Source organism: Euleptes europaea, chromosome 1 (assembly GCF_029931775.1).
Source record: "Euleptes europaea isolate rEulEur1 chromosome 1, rEulEur1.hap1, whole genome shotgun sequence".
Lineage (NCBI taxonomy): Eukaryota > Metazoa > Chordata > Lepidosauria > Squamata > Sphaerodactylidae > Euleptes > Euleptes europaea.
The window spans coordinates 6,421,129-6,436,140 of NC_079312.1; the positions used below are offsets into that span (position 1 = coordinate 6,421,129).

General features: G+C 44.0%; 1 protein-coding gene across 1 annotated transcript; it reads left to right on the forward strand.

Moving 5' to 3' along the window:
• Nucleotides 1-1,262: 1,262 nt before the first annotated feature.
• LOC130475633 (zinc finger protein 271-like) lies at nucleotides 1,263-14,513 on the forward strand. Its single transcript, XM_056847497.1, has 5 exons — nucleotides 1,263-1,532; nucleotides 1,845-1,893; nucleotides 11,653-12,390; nucleotides 12,475-13,620; nucleotides 14,041-14,513. Exons 1-5 carry the CDS (start codon nucleotides 1,263-1,265, stop codon nucleotides 14,511-14,513), a joined length of 2,676 nt encoding a protein of 891 aa, XP_056703475.1.
• Nucleotides 14,514-15,012: the final 499 nt, after the last annotated feature.

Here is a 15,012-nt window from a genome sequence, read left to right on the forward strand (position 1 = left end):
CAAACCACACAACGTAACAATTCTGCCTGTCAATATATCTCTAGGACAAGTTACTGTTTATGAATAACTGGAATGGGTTTATAATCTTTCTCACTTAATCTGTTATAAAACTATTAGATGCTTACACAACATAATATTGATTGGTTAAAACTGCATTGACTTGTTATATATTTATCCATGTATTTGCTGATACCAAAAGTTAGCTTATATGGAATTTAAAAAGCAGGTTCAATCAATCAATCAATCTTTATTAAAACAGTCAAAGACCAGCACGGCTCTTCACAATTTACCATTAAAACCCTTAGTGTTATGCTCTACCCACAGGTTAACACAAATAGTAAAATAGTAAAAATAATAATTAAAAAAATCCATATATTTGCTAATATCAAAAGTAATCTATATGGAATTTAAAAAATAGATATAAAAATGATGGCATGCTTGCATATATCATAACTTTATATTGTTATTTCGGATTATAGCTTTCTACTTAGTTGAATTATTTTGCAATGTATTCGTAATATAGTTTCCAGTAAAATCTTCAGTAAAATTTGTAAAATCTTCTCTCGGTTTTTTATTAGCTATGTTCGTCAGCTTGGCCAGCTTGATCTCTGGAGGGCGGAAGGTCAAAAAAAAAAAAGGGAAGCTGGGGAGTCATTACTATTTCAGGCACTGTGTGCTCTTGCTGTTCTCTTAGGTCTGATCGTCATCTGTTTTTAATGTTTTTAAATCTCATTTAAATCTTATTTTAATGTTTTTAAATCTCATTTAAATCTCATTTGGGCCCCCAGTGGGGGCCCAAAGTGGCCTGCCATGTTCTGCCCTTCTCCCCTTTCTCCTCACAAGACGCCTGCAAGGTATGTCAGCCTGAGAGGGTGTGACTGGCCCGAGGACACCCAGGTAGCTTTTGAGGCAGGGTGGGGATTCAAACCTACGTCCCCCAGACCTAATCTGACAGTCTAACCACGTCACTTCTTGCTCCCTCCTGCTCTTTATTCACTCATTTCAGTGTTTGTGTAACGTAGCAAAATAAAGCAAAAGTTCAGAAGACTAACACCCTTGATTCTAGTATGAGCTTTCATAATTGAGAGCTCCTTTCTTCAGATGCAGATGACACATGTGTGTGTGCATAAAATCTCAATGCAAAAATCAGTCTTGGCTTCTCAGGAGGTTACAGATCCAGCACTTGTCTTTATAGAAGAATCCGGCAGTGGAAGAAGGCAATCTGCTAGTGCAAGTGGAGTCTCTTTACAGCAGAAGGGAGGATGAGGAGAGAGCCGGACTCAGCTGTCCCTGAATCAAGAAAAGGCCTTGATGCCACTGAGGCTGGGAGCAGAGCGGAGATATGGGAAGGAGCTGTGCAGAAGACCCGAGAAGAGAACAACATCCTCTCTCCAGATGTGCATCGCCAGCAATTCAGGCAGTTCTGCTATCAGGAGGACAAGGGCCCCCGAGAGGCCTGCAGCCGACTCCACCATCTTTGCCATCAATGGCTGAAGCCGGAAAAGCACAGCAAGAAGGAGGTGCTGGACCTGGTGATCTTGGAGCAGTTCCTGGCCATCCTGCCCCCAGAGATGGCGAGCTGGGTCAGGGAATGTGGGCCGGAGACCAGTTCGCAGGCGGTGGCCCTAGCAGAAGGCTTCCTCCTGAGCCAGGCAGAGGGCAAGAATCGGGACCAGCAGGTGAGAAGTTTGCATCTAGGTAGTGTGCTGGAGCATAGGCTAAAATAAAAGATTCCCTCAAAATCGACAGGGATTGCCGAAACTTTTGGGAAAAACCCCTTTGCATGTCTTCCTCTTCCTTTTCTCATCAGCCTCCTCTTTCACCAATCCCTACTTCTGTTTCAGGTGCAGGAGAGGATGGCGCAGGAGCTTTACCACAGAGCAGCTTTTCCAGGTAAGACCGAAAGGGATGTCGTTCCCACTGGATGGCCTCCTTGAGCGTCCTGTGTGGGAAAGATGCTCCACTGCAGCCTCTCAGTTTAGAAATTCCGCTTGAGGGAGTAGAAACCTAGAATCAATTTAAAATCCCTGCAGGATAATTGGACAAATACATTAAAGGAGTTGACGACAGAAACTCTTCCAAACTCAAATGATGATGAATAATGTCAGAAATTGGGAAAATAGTGCATTGGGCCAATAGAAAGAGCTACAAAGTCATAAGCTTTCAGGAGCTCTTAGGCTGTAGTAACTTCCAGTACTTTCAAGTCAAGACCTTTTTGCTACCCAATTATCGACAGGGCAAGGAGAGTCTTGAGTTGACAAACCTGAGAAGGATGGTGGTGGAAGGTGGCAGTTGGTGGTATTAAAACTATGTTGCATCTAAGTGGGTGTTAAATGCCGGAGTGGGTGAAGTTCTGTCAAAAAATTATCTTGGATCATTCTGTAAATAGCCATGTTTGTCAGTATGACATCCCTGGTCTCCTCATTCTTAGTGAATATGATATTCTGTTGTTATTATTATATCAGTGGTTAAGAGCTGTGGCCTGTAATCTGGAGAACCGGGTTTGATTCCCTACTCCTCCACATGAGTGGCAGATTCTAATCTGGTGAACCGGGTTGGTTTCCCCACTGCTACACATGAAGCCAGCTGGGTGACCTTGGGCTAGTCACAGTTCTCTTAGAGCTCTCTCACTCTCACCTCACAAGGTGTCTGTTGTGGGGAGGGAAAGGGAAGGAGACTGTAAACTGGTATGATTCTCCTTAAAGTGGTACAGAAAATCGGCATATGAAAACCAACTCTTCTTCTTCTAACAATACGGTGCAGCTATACGGGTCCTCACAGGGACCCTGTGGAGAGCACATATATGCACTGGCTCCAGATGGTATCCTGGATCAAGGTCATGGTGTTGGTGCTTACTTTTAAAGCCCTATGTGGCCTGAGACCCTCGTATTTATGGGACCGCCTTTCACAATAGATGCTTCGGAGAGTGTTAAACTCGTGAAGAGATAATCTGCTAGGGGTCCCTGGCCCAAAGATGTTCCTGCTGTGCTTAACCAGACCCCTACATGGTGGAACTCTGTCTAGGGAGATCTGAAATCTGAGAGGCCTAACTCAGTTTCTCAGGGCTTGCAAGACAGATATGTTTCACTACGCTTGCAGTTGAGGATAGCGACAGACAGTTCTATGCTAAGGTGGGACCACTTCCTGAACCCACCCTGGCTTTCTTTTTCTGGCCTCCTCATCAGTCACTATATTACATCATTCTGATCCAGCCTTTGTTATTGTTTTTGTGTGGTTTATTTTGACCCCCGTTTTGTTGTAAAAAATTGTATTTTAAAATATTGTCGAAGGCTTTCACGGTCAGAGTTCATTGGTTCTTGTAGGTTATCCGGGCTGTGTAACCGTGGTCTTGGAATTTTCTTTCCTGACATTTCGCCAGCAACTGTGGCAGGCATCTTCAGAGAACACTGAAGGACATTGTCTCTCAGTGTCAAGGGTGTAGGAAGAGTAATATATAGTCAGAAAGGGGTTGGGTTTGAGCTGAGTATTGTCCTGCAAAAGTAATGTGCTAATCATTGTCCTGTAAGTATCAAGATAATGTGCTAATGAGGGTATGGTATGTTAATATGGAACCATTGTATCCTGAAGTGATCTGTTAATGTGTGTAATCCAAAGCTAATCTGCATGGCTATTGTTGAATGTTGTCTTTGTTAGTCTGGAGGTTTTTTAGAACAGGAAGCCAAGCCTTATTCATTCTTAAACTCTCCTCTTTTCTGTTAAAGTTGTGCTGATGTTTATGAATTTCAATGGCTTCTCTGTGCAATCTGACAAAATAGTTGGTAGAATTGTCCAGTCTTTCAGTGTCTTGGAATAAGACCCTGTGTCCTGTTTGTGTCAGTCCATGTTCAGCCACTGCTGATTTCTCAGGTTGGCCAAGTCTGCAGTATCTTTCATGTTCTTTTATCCTTGTTTGTATGCTGCGTTTTGTGGTCCCGATGTAAACTTCTCCGATGTAAACTTCTCCTATCAGTGACTCCTTTAATAAATGGCAAGAATACCTTTCCTATGGGAGACTGTTTTTCCTGAGTTTTCTGATTTTTGTTTGGTTTAATGGCCCTTCTGATTTCATTCTTGGAGTAGCCGTTTGCTAGCAGTGCATGATTTAGATGATTAGTTTCTTCCTTGAGAAACTGTGGTTCACAGATCCGTCTTGCACGGTCCATTAATGTTTTGATTATTCCTCTTTTCTGTCGGGGGTGGTGGTTGGAGTTTTTGTGTAAGTAGAGATCTGTGTGAGTTGGTTTCCGGTAGACCTTGTGACCTAACTGAAAGTTTGTTTTACGGATGACAAGGGTATCAAGAAATGGGAGTTTACCCTCAATTTCCTTTTCCATGGTAAACTGAATGTTTGGATGGATATTATCAGTGTCACTGATAGGATGGAGAAACTTTTGAAAAAACATAACCTACAAACAGTGTTTAAACCCACCAAGAAAATACAACAAATGCTACGATCAGCAAAAGACAAAAGAGACCCCCTCACCTCTGCAGGAGTATATCGTATACCTTGCAGCTGTGGAGAGGTTTACATCGGGACCACAAAACGCAGCATACAAACAAGGATAAAAGAACATGAAAGATACTGCAGACTTGGCCAACCTGAGAAATCAGCAGTGGCTGAACATGGACTGACCCAAACAGGACACAGGGTCTTATTCCAAGACACTGAAAGACTGGACAATTCTACCAACTATTTTGTCAGATTGCACAGAGAAGCCATTGAAATTCACAAACATCAGCACAACTTTAACAGAAAAGAGGAGAGTTTAAGAATGAATAAGGCTTGGCTTCCTGTTCTAAAAAACCTCCAGACTAACAAAGACAACATTCAACAATAGCCATGCAGATTAGTTTTGGATTACACACATTAACAGATCACTTCAGGATACAATGGTTCCATATTAACATACCATACCCTCATTAGCACTTTATCTTGATACTTACAGGACAATGATTAGCACATTACTTTTGCAGGACAATACTCAGCTCAAACCCAACCCCTTTCTGACTATATATTACTCTTCCTACACCCTTGACACTGAGAGATACTGTCCTTCAGTGTTACTACTCTGAAGATGCCTGCCACAGTTGCTGGCGAAATGTCAGGAAAGAAAATTCCAAGACCACGGTTACACAGCCCGGATAACCTACAAGAACCAATTGTATTTTAATCAATTTTTACAAGTTGTCATCTGAGATATGGTGCTGTCATCAGGTTTTCTAAATTTGGGGATGTGACATTGCATTATATATAATTTTTGTATGATTAAATTTTATATTGGCATTAGTGTGCAGGTTTATATATTGATGTTTTTGCTTACATGTTGTAAGCCAACCTGAGGCTTGTTTTAGGAGGGAAAGAGCAAGATAGAAGTCTAATAATAAAATTAAATAAACCAAATTATTAATAATATGAACACTATTTTCATTTCTACTCTGCCTTTCTAACTGGGACTCAAGGTGGAGTATCTATATCCAATAAAAATAAACGCAACCAGTAAACATTAGATGAGAAAGTCAGGAAACCAGTGGATTACAAGATATGACAACAGTTTAAGATTCAATAAAAATATTTGAATTTAACAACACAGAATCTTTAGAAGATGGAATAAAGTACTGGAAGATGGAATAGAGTATTTGGGCTAGGATTGTAGACTGGGGGTGAAATCTGGAAGAAGGCGTGCAAATGGAATAAAGGTGATGTGTCAGTAGCATCTACCTCCGTGTCATCTCAGTGCCATGTCAAGAGGGTAACTGCTGGTCCTTAATCAAAAGCAAGGCTGCCTTTTTCTGTGTGAGCTAATAGTCTTGCCACAAGGAAGGAGATTCTGGGATTTGGTGGCTGCATTTGTGTCCTTGTTTACCACTGCCTGTCCTTTGCACTCCATTGCAGAGTTCTTCCTTATATCTGTGACTTCTGACCCGTCGGACAAACAGACAAATAGTTTTGTATATGATAACAGGACCAAGATTATCTTCTCAGGACCTTGTCTCTTCGGGACCGCCTCTCCTGGTATACCCCCCGATGGACATTATGATCGTCAGATGATAACTTGCTAGGGGGTTCCTAGCCCTAAGAATGTGCAGCTGTCCTCAACAAGAGCCAGGGCCTAGTACCCTGAAGGCCCTGCAGGAGCTTACAAAGTTCCACAAAGCCTGCAAGACAGAGGTTTTCCTCCAGGCCTATAGTTGAGGACGGCCGCGGGTACCACCTTTACTGGCCTCCCTCCCCTCCCCCTCCCATATGTATATTGTATGGTTTTGGAGGGGTGACTGCCTGCTCTACGATCAGCACAAGGGGCACGGCAGGCTCTCTTTTAGTTCTGATTTTTAATTTCAATTATTTAATGGCTTGGGGTTTTATATTAACTGTTATTCAGATGTTTTATGGATGTTATGAATTTTGGTTGGTTTTAGATTGTTACCCACCCTGAGCCTGCTGCGCCCGGGGATGGCGGGTTAGAAATATGAGCAATAAATAAAATAAAGTTTAGATTTGGCAAAAGTGTGGAGGCAAAAAAGTATGTGAAATAAGGGTGCAGGGACAGTTGTGATCATGAGCCCAGAGAGGGAGAATCTAATCCCCCCCCCCAAGAAAGTATAACGCAAAGTACTTGGAAAGTATAGAACGCTTCCATTGACCTTCTTATCCTTCCAGGTGATGCCATAAAACCAATAATTCCTTCTTTGCCATCTCTTTGTGATGGAGAAAAAGCAGCTTCCATGCAGCCAGATCAGGTATGTGTGGAACTCTGGATCATGCCCTTGAGTGTCTCCCTGCTCCCTCCCTAGCCTGGGGGGAATCACTATCACTTTCCCTCAGCTGCTATCTGTGCTGCTCACTGAATAGAAAATGAAAACATCTGATGAAGGTTTGAACCCTGAAATCAAACATCTAATTATATTCCTTTTGGAATGCCCCTAAGAAGGGGAAAGGTTGTTACATTATCTGTGATGGCAGAGGAGTTTCTTCTTTCTCTTTTCAGGGTCTGGTGACCTTTCAGGAGGTATCTGTTCATTTCACCAAGGAGGAGTGGGCCCTGCTGGATCCAGACCAAAGAAGGCTTCACAAGGAAGTCATGGAGGACAATCATGAGAATGTGGCCTCCCTGGGTAAGGCTCTCATTTCCGTTGATTCAGAGATGCTGAAGGCAGAAACCATTTCTCTGACATGAATGGGCCAGGTTAGCCTAATCTCAACAGCCCATGGAAGCTAACCAGGGTCATTCCAGGTGGGTACTTGAATAGGAGATCCCCAAGAAAGTGCACGGTTGCTATGCAGAGGAAGGCAATGGCAAACCACCTCTGTCCCTTTCTTGCCCTGCAAACCCTAGAGCAGGGATGGGGAACGGCCCGTGGGCCGTTTACGGCCCCCGAGGCTATTTTTGGTGGCCCTTGGGAGCTCCAGGGCCCTTCCACAGAAACAGCACAGCATGGCCCTCCCTGAAGCCGCAGCATGCATGAACGCTGCGGCCCCTTTAAACCCCCTGTCGCCGACTGTCAGCTGTTAATCGGCGAGAGGAGGGGGGGGAGAAAGATGCTTCCCCCAAGGGAAGGCCGCAGTACAACAGTTTAAACCTCTTTCGCTGCTGAAGGAGGGGGGAAGAAGAGGAAAAAGCCAGCCGCTCCTGGCAGCAGAGCATGCATGTGGGAGCCGATCAGGTGGAGGACTTTTGTGAACTGAGGTGGGAAGGCTGAAGCCCAGTCGCATGGAGCCAGCTGTGTGTGTGTGCGTGTGTGTGTGTGAGAAGGCTTTTCTCTCTTTTCTTCCTTTTTCTATCACTCTCCTAATCTTTCTGTCCTCTTTTTCTATCTCTTTCTTTCTCCCCCCTCTCTCTTTCTCTATTTTTCTTTTTTTTTCTTTCTGTCTTCCTTCCATCCTTCTTTCTGTCTTTCTGTCTGTCTTTCTTTCTTCCCTTCCTCCCTTCTTTCTTTCTTCCCTTCCTCCCTTCCTCCCTTCTTTCTTTCTTTCTTTCTTTCTTTCTTTCTTTCTTTCTTTCTTTCTTTCTTTCTTTCTTTCTTTCTTTCTTTCTTTCTTTCTTTCTTTCTTCCCTTCCTCCCTTCTTTCTTTCTTCCCTTCCTCCCTTCTTTCCTTCTTTCCTTCTTTCCTTCTTTCCTTCTTTCCTTCTTTCCTTCTTTCCTTCTTTCTTTCTTTCCCTGCAGATCGACCGCAGGCTGCAAGCTGCACCCCCCTGGCACCTTGGTTGCCTGGGCTCACCGCTGGCTGCCCTCCCACCTGGGAGGAGGGGGAAGACCTGGGGGAGCAGAGGCACCCTCCAAGCCTTCTCTGTGTAGCCTCCATTAGGGTTGCCAACCTCCAGGTGGTGGCTGGAGATCTCCTGCTATTACAACTGATCTCCAGCCAATAGAGATCAGTTCCCGTGGAGAAAATGGCCGCTTTGGCCATTGGGCTCTATGGCTATGCAGTCTTCCTCCCCAAACCCCGCCCTCCTCAGGCTCCACCCCCAAAACCTCCCGCCAGTGGTGAAGAGGACCTGGCAACCCTACTTTCTCCCCCCCCCCCAACCAGGAGATTATGCCCGGTATGGCCCCTGAATGATGTTATAAATATGCAAATAGCCCTTGGCAGAAAAAAGGTTCCCCACCCCTGCCATAGAGGTTGCCATAACTCAACTGTGACCTGACAGCACTTTCCACCCCCCCACCCCCAGTAAGAGCCCTGGGAGGGCTCTTCCAGTGGAGACTCTGGATAAGGGAATGCAGGAGATTTCACAGCAGGCCAGGGAGGGGGTTCTCTGCATACTTCCTGGACTCCGTTAGAATTAGTGTGGAAGCGAAAGGAAAAATGCCTTTGTAAAGAAAAACGACTACGACAGAGGAGGAAGATCCACCCTCACCCCCCCGACTGCCCATTGAGGAACTGAGCGACTTCATTGTTCTTCGGGGGGGGGGGGGAGAAATCCATTGAAAGGAGGGCAGGAGGGGAATTGGCCGCAATAACAGTTTGTGGGATGTCAACGAGGCCTCCTCTTGGGCCTTTTGGAGAAGCCATGGAAAGGAGCATTTGAAATTATAAAAACAATAACAATACTTGTATAGGACCCTTAATATGCATTTTCCAAAAGATCGAAAAGACCTTTGCTTGCCCTGAGGACATTACACCCCTCCCCTGGGACTTGAGGAGCATAAGTGTGGGGCAGAGGGGGAAGAAGGGATGAATTGGGGCCCTTCTGCTGCGTTCATTCCTGTTACGCCAGTATAAGCTTAGGCATGGTTCCTGATTCAGTTAAAAGAGGTGGCAGAGCACTGAAGTCACAAAACAATAACAAAAAAAGAACAGGATTTCAGGAGGTGAGGTCTGGCTCTATTTCCTGATGAGCTTCACTTGCTGAATTCCTGCCTCTGAGGCTTCTCTGGAATTCATTTGGGCGGGTGCACTTTTCCCGTTCTAGGCTGGAGGGAAACGGTGGCTCTGACTACGTCCAAGTCTGGTTTAAAAATCTGAAAATTTCTCAGAGTTGGAATGTCTGGAAGTCATTAGTCTGTTTCTTTTCCCTGTAGAAGGACTTCTACTTCTCCAACCTGATTCCATGTCCCAAGTGGAAGAAGCAGGAGATCCACTTGTCCAAGATGCAGAAGAAAGAGAGAGATCAGCAGGTAGCTTCCTATTTGTGTGGTGGAAGCGGGTAGGACTTCTCTTGGGCTAAATTTCACCAGTTGGGAAACGGAGGGATTTCTCTAGAGGCAACAGCCTGAGAATGGCCAGGAATGCTTTCTCAAGTGTGAAAGAGAAACTTAAAACAGGAACAAAATGCTGGCTAGTTTGTATCTAAGATTGGCAGGGAATATTTATTGTGCTCGGCTTTAATACACATTAATTTATTTGTATGCTGCCTGTTCGCAATCCAATCCAAAGAAAAACAATTTTCTTCAATAAGTACTGGCTTGTAATGATTAAGTCAATTAATTAAACAATTAAAGATTCAACTGCTTACAATATATGCACATCTAGTACGATAAGAATAACCCTTAGAAAAGCAAGTAGTACTGCTGTATATAAATCTAACAACAGTGCAAATAATAGTCATAAGAACATAAGAAAGGCCCTGCTGGATCAGACCAAGGCCCATCAAATCCAGCAGTCTGTTCACACAGTGGCCAACCAGGTGCCTCTAGGAAGCCACAAACAAGACGAGTGCAGCAGCACCATCCTGCCTGTGTTCCACCGCACTTAAAATAATAGGCATGCTCCTCTGAAACTAGAGAGAATAGGTATGCAGCATGACTAGTATCCATTCTAACTAATAGCCACGAATACCCCTCTCCTCCATGAATATGTCCACTCCCCTCTTAAAGCCCTTCAAGCTGGCAGTCATCACCAGATCCTGGGGCAGGGAGGTACACAATTTAACTATGCGTTGTGTGGAAAAATATTTCCTTTTATCTGTTTTGAATCTCTCACCCTCCAGCTTTAGCAGATGACCCCGTGTTCTAGTATTATGGGAGAGGGAGAAAAACGTCTCCCTGTCCACTCTCTCCAAACCATGCATAATTTTATAGACCTCTATTGTGTCTCCCCTCAGCCACCTTCTTTCCAAGCTAAACAGCCCTAAGCGTCTTAACCGCTCCCCATTGGACAGTTGCTCTAGTCCCCTAATTATTTTGGTTGCTCTTTTCTGCACCTTCTCAAGCTCTGTACTATCCTTTTTTAGGTGTGGTGACCAGAACTGTACACAGTATTCCAAGTGTGGTCTCACCATAGATTTTTACAAGGGCAGTATGATATCAGCAGTTTTATTCTCTATTCCTCGTCTAATTATAGCCAGCATGGAATTTGCCTTTTTTTACAGCAGCCACACACTGAGTTGACATCTTCATTGAGCTATCCATTACCACCCCAAGATCCCTTTCTTGGTCTGTCGCTGCCAGCTCAGATCCCATCAGTGTATATGTGAAGTTGGGATTTTTTGTCCCAATATGCATCACTTTACGCTTACTCACATTGAATCTCATTTGCCATTTTAATGCCCATTCTTCTTGTATGCAGAGATCCTTCTGGAGCTCTTCACGGTCCGATTTTGTTTTAACCACCCTAAATAATTTGGTGTCATCTGCAAACTTGGCTACTTCACTATTTAACCCCAACTCCAGGTCATTGATGAACAGGTTGAAAAGCACTGGTCCCATCACAGATCCCTGAGGCACCCCACTGCTCACATCCCGCTATTGTGAGAACTGACCATTGATTCCTACTCTCTGCTTCCTATTTTTTAGCCAGCTCTCAATACATAAGAGGACTTGTCCTCTTATCCCGTGACTATGAAGTTTGCTTAGCAGTCTTTGGTGGGGGACTTGGTCAAAAGCTTTTTGGAAATCCAAATACACAATATCCACAGGCTCTTTCCTGTCCACATGCTTATTGACACTTTCAAAAAACTAATAGGTTAGTGAGACAGGACCTACCTTTAGAGAAGCCATGTTGGGTTTTGCCCAGCAGACCCTGCCCTTCTATATGCTTGTCTCTGCTGGAACTACCCTCCAAGGAAGGATCAACAGCTGATTCATAGAGGGCAGGATTTGTCTCTCCTTTAAGTGATTCCAGTTTGTTCATTGTGAAGAGCAGTTAATGATCTTCTTTACTTGATTCCACTTTTGCTTGAAGGTCTTACAAGTAGTTTCTCTTTATTCTAGCGGCTGATGGTTGCCAGAAAAACTACGAGGGTGAATCACAACACTTCTTATTTGACGAAAAACAGCAGAAGAGAAATGCTAGAATGAAAAGGAAGAGGGTGAAAGAATGCTCTGCTTCTCAGGCTGCTGAATCCCAGGTGTTTGATACACACTGGAGAATCCACACAGGGGAGAAACCTGGTAAATGCTTAGAGCGTAGAAGGAGCTTTGCTCAGAGTTCAAAGCTTACTAGACATCAGTGTAGCCACACTGGAAAGAAACCTTATAAATGCTTGCAGTGTGGAAAGAGCTTTACACGGAATTCAGAACTTACTATCCATCAGCGTACCCACACTGAGAAGAAACCATATAAATGCTTGCAGTGTGGAAAGAGCTTTGCTTGGAGTTCTCTGCTTACTATCCATCAGCGTACCCACACTGGGGAGAAACCTTATAAATGCTTGCAGTGTGGAAAGAGCTTTGCTTCAAATTCAGAATTTACTAAACATCAGCGTATCCACACTGGGGAGAAATCTTATAAATGCTTGGAGTGTGGAAAGAGCTTTGCTCAGGGTTCATATCTTAGGGTCCATCAGCGTATCCACACTGGGGAGAAACCATATAAATGCTTGCAGTGTGGAAAGAGCTTTGCTTGGAGTTCTCTGCTTACTATCCATCTGCGTACCCACACTGGGAAGAAACCATATAAATGCTTGCAGTGTGGAAAGAGCTTTGCTGAGAGTTCAAACTTTACTAGACATCAGCGTATCCACACTGGGGAGAAACCTTATATATGCTTGCAGTGTGGAAAGAGCTTTGCTTCAAATTCAGAATTTACTAAACATCAGCGTATCCACACTGGGGAGAAACCTTATAAATGCTTGGAGTGTGGAAAGAGCTTTGCTCAGGGTTCATATCTTAGGGTCCATCAGCGTATCCACAGTGAGGAGAAACCTTACAAATGCTTGCAATGTGGAAAGAGCTTTACTCGGAATTCAGAACTTACTATCCATCAGCGTACCCACACTGGGAAGAAACCATATAAATGCTTGCAGTGTGGAAAGAGCTTTGCTGAGAGGTCAAACTTTACTAGACATCAGCGTACCCACACTGGGGAGAAACCATATAAATGCTTGCAGTGTGGAAAGAGCTTTGCTTGGAGTTCTCTGCTTACTAGACATCAGCGTACCCATACTGGGGAGAAACCATATAAATGCTTGCAGTGTGGAAAGAGCTTTGCTGAGAGTTCAAACTGTACTAGACATCAGCGTATCCACACTGGGGAGAAACCATATAAATGCTTGCAGTGTGGAAAGAGCTTTGCTGAGAGTTCAAAGCTTACTATCCATCAGCGTACCCACACTGGGGAGAAACCTTATAAATGCTTGCAGTGTGGAAAGAGCTTTGCTTCAAAATCAAAACTTACTAAACATCAGCATATCCACACTGGGGAGAAACCATATAAATGCTTGCAATGTGGAAAGAGCTTTGCTAGGAGTTTACAGCTTACTAGACATCTGCAAACTCACACTGGGGAGAAACCTTATAAATGCTTGCAGTGTGGAAAGAGCTTTGCTTCAAGTTCAGAGCTTGATATCCATCAGCGTACCCACACTGGGGAGAAACCATATAAATGCTTTCACTGTGAAAAAGGCTTTGCTTCAAGTACTTTGCTTACTAGACATCAGCGTACCCACACTGGGGAGAAACCTTATAAATGCTTGGAGTGTGGAAAGAGCTTTGCTCAGGGTTCACGGCTTACTAGACATCAGTGTATCCACAGTGGGGAGAAACCTTACAAATGCTTGCAATGTGGAAAGAGCTTTGCTTGGAATTCTCTGCTTACTATCCATCAGCGTACCCATACTGGGGAGAAACCATATAAATGCTTGCAGTGTGGAAAGAGCTTTGCTGAGAGTTCAAACTTTACTAGACATCAGCGTATCCACACTGGGGAGAAACCATATAAATGCTTGCAGTGTGGAAAGAGCTTTGCTTGGAGTTCAAAGCTTACTATCCATCAGCATACCCACACTGGGGAGAAACCTTATAAATGCTTGCAGTGTGGAAAGAGCTTTGCTTCAAGTTCAGAACTTACTAAAAATCAGCGTACCCACACTGGGGAGAAACCTAATAAATGCTTGGAGTGTGGAAAGAGCTTTGCTCAGGGTTCATATCTTAGGGTCCATCAGCGTATCCACAGTGGGGAGAAACCTTACAAATGCTTGCAATGTGGAAAGAGCTTTGCTAGGAGTTTACAGCTTACTAGACATCTGCATACTCACACTGGGGAGAAACCTTATAAATGCTTGCAGTGTGGAAAGAGCTTTGCTTCAAGTTCAGAGCTTAATATCCATCAGCGTACCCACACTGGGGAGAAACCATATAAATGCTTTCACTGTGAAAAAGGCTTTGCTTCAAGTACTTTGCTTACTAGACATCAGCGTACCCACACTGGGGAGAAACCTTATAAATGCTTGGAGTGTGGAAAGTGCTTTGCTGAGAATGCAAAGCTTACTATCCATCAGCGTGTCCACACTGGGGAGAAACCTTATAAATGCTTGGAGTGTGGAAAGAGCTTTGCTCAGGGTTCACGGCTTACTAGACATCTGCGTATCCACACTGGGGAGAAACCTTATAAATGCTTGGAGTGTGGAAAGTGCTTTGCTGAGAATGCAAAGCTTACTATCCATCAGCGTGTCCACACTGGGGAGAAACCTTATAAATGCTTGAAGTGTGGAAAGAGCTTTGCTCGGAGTTCACAGCTTACTAGACATCTTCATATTCACACTGGGGAGAAACCTTATAAATGCTTGGAGTGTGAAAAGGGCTTTGCTCAGAAATCACATCTTAGGGTCCATCAACGTATCCACTCTGGGTAGAAACCTTATAACTGCTTAGTGTGTGGAAAGAACTTTGCTCAGAGTTCACAACTTAACACCCATCGATAAATTCTCACTTGAGAAACTATATCAGCGCATGGGTTGTAGAAAGAGTTTCTTTGGAGTAACAGGCTAATTGTTCATGAATGAATCCACACCAGAGGAGGAGCCACATCATCGCTTGGAATGTGGAAGGAGCCATATGAATGTTGCTGTGTTAATTCAGCTTTCTCTTGGTACGCTGGAAGTAAGAGTAATTGTTAGTGTTTTCTTTAATAGAGACTTTTTAAAACGGACACCACTGGAAGAGAGAGAGGAACATAAGCAAATATGCACAGTCGGCCAGGGAGCTTTTTGTCACTGAGCTGATGAATTGTAGTCAAAGGCCTTCCTCCAGTGCCAGTCAGAGAGAGAACAGATTCTACAGTGATACCATTTCTGTTGTCATCTTTGCATTGTTGGGCAACAGGATGGGAATATTCAGGTTCTCCCGCCTCCC

Coding starts and splice junctions, on each gene's coding strand:
- LOC130475633 (XM_056847497.1), top strand. CDS start 1,263: ATGAGGAGAGAGCCGGACTCAGCTGTCCCTGAATCAAGAAAAGGCCTT. Junction 1,533..1,844: donor AGAAGGAGGTGCTGGACCTG/GTGATCTTGGAG, acceptor CTTCTGTTTCAG/GTGCAGGAGAGGATGGCGCA. Junction 12,391..12,474: donor GAGTTCAAACTTTACTAGAC/ATCAGCGTATCC, acceptor AATTTACTAAAC/ATCAGCGTATCCACACTGGG.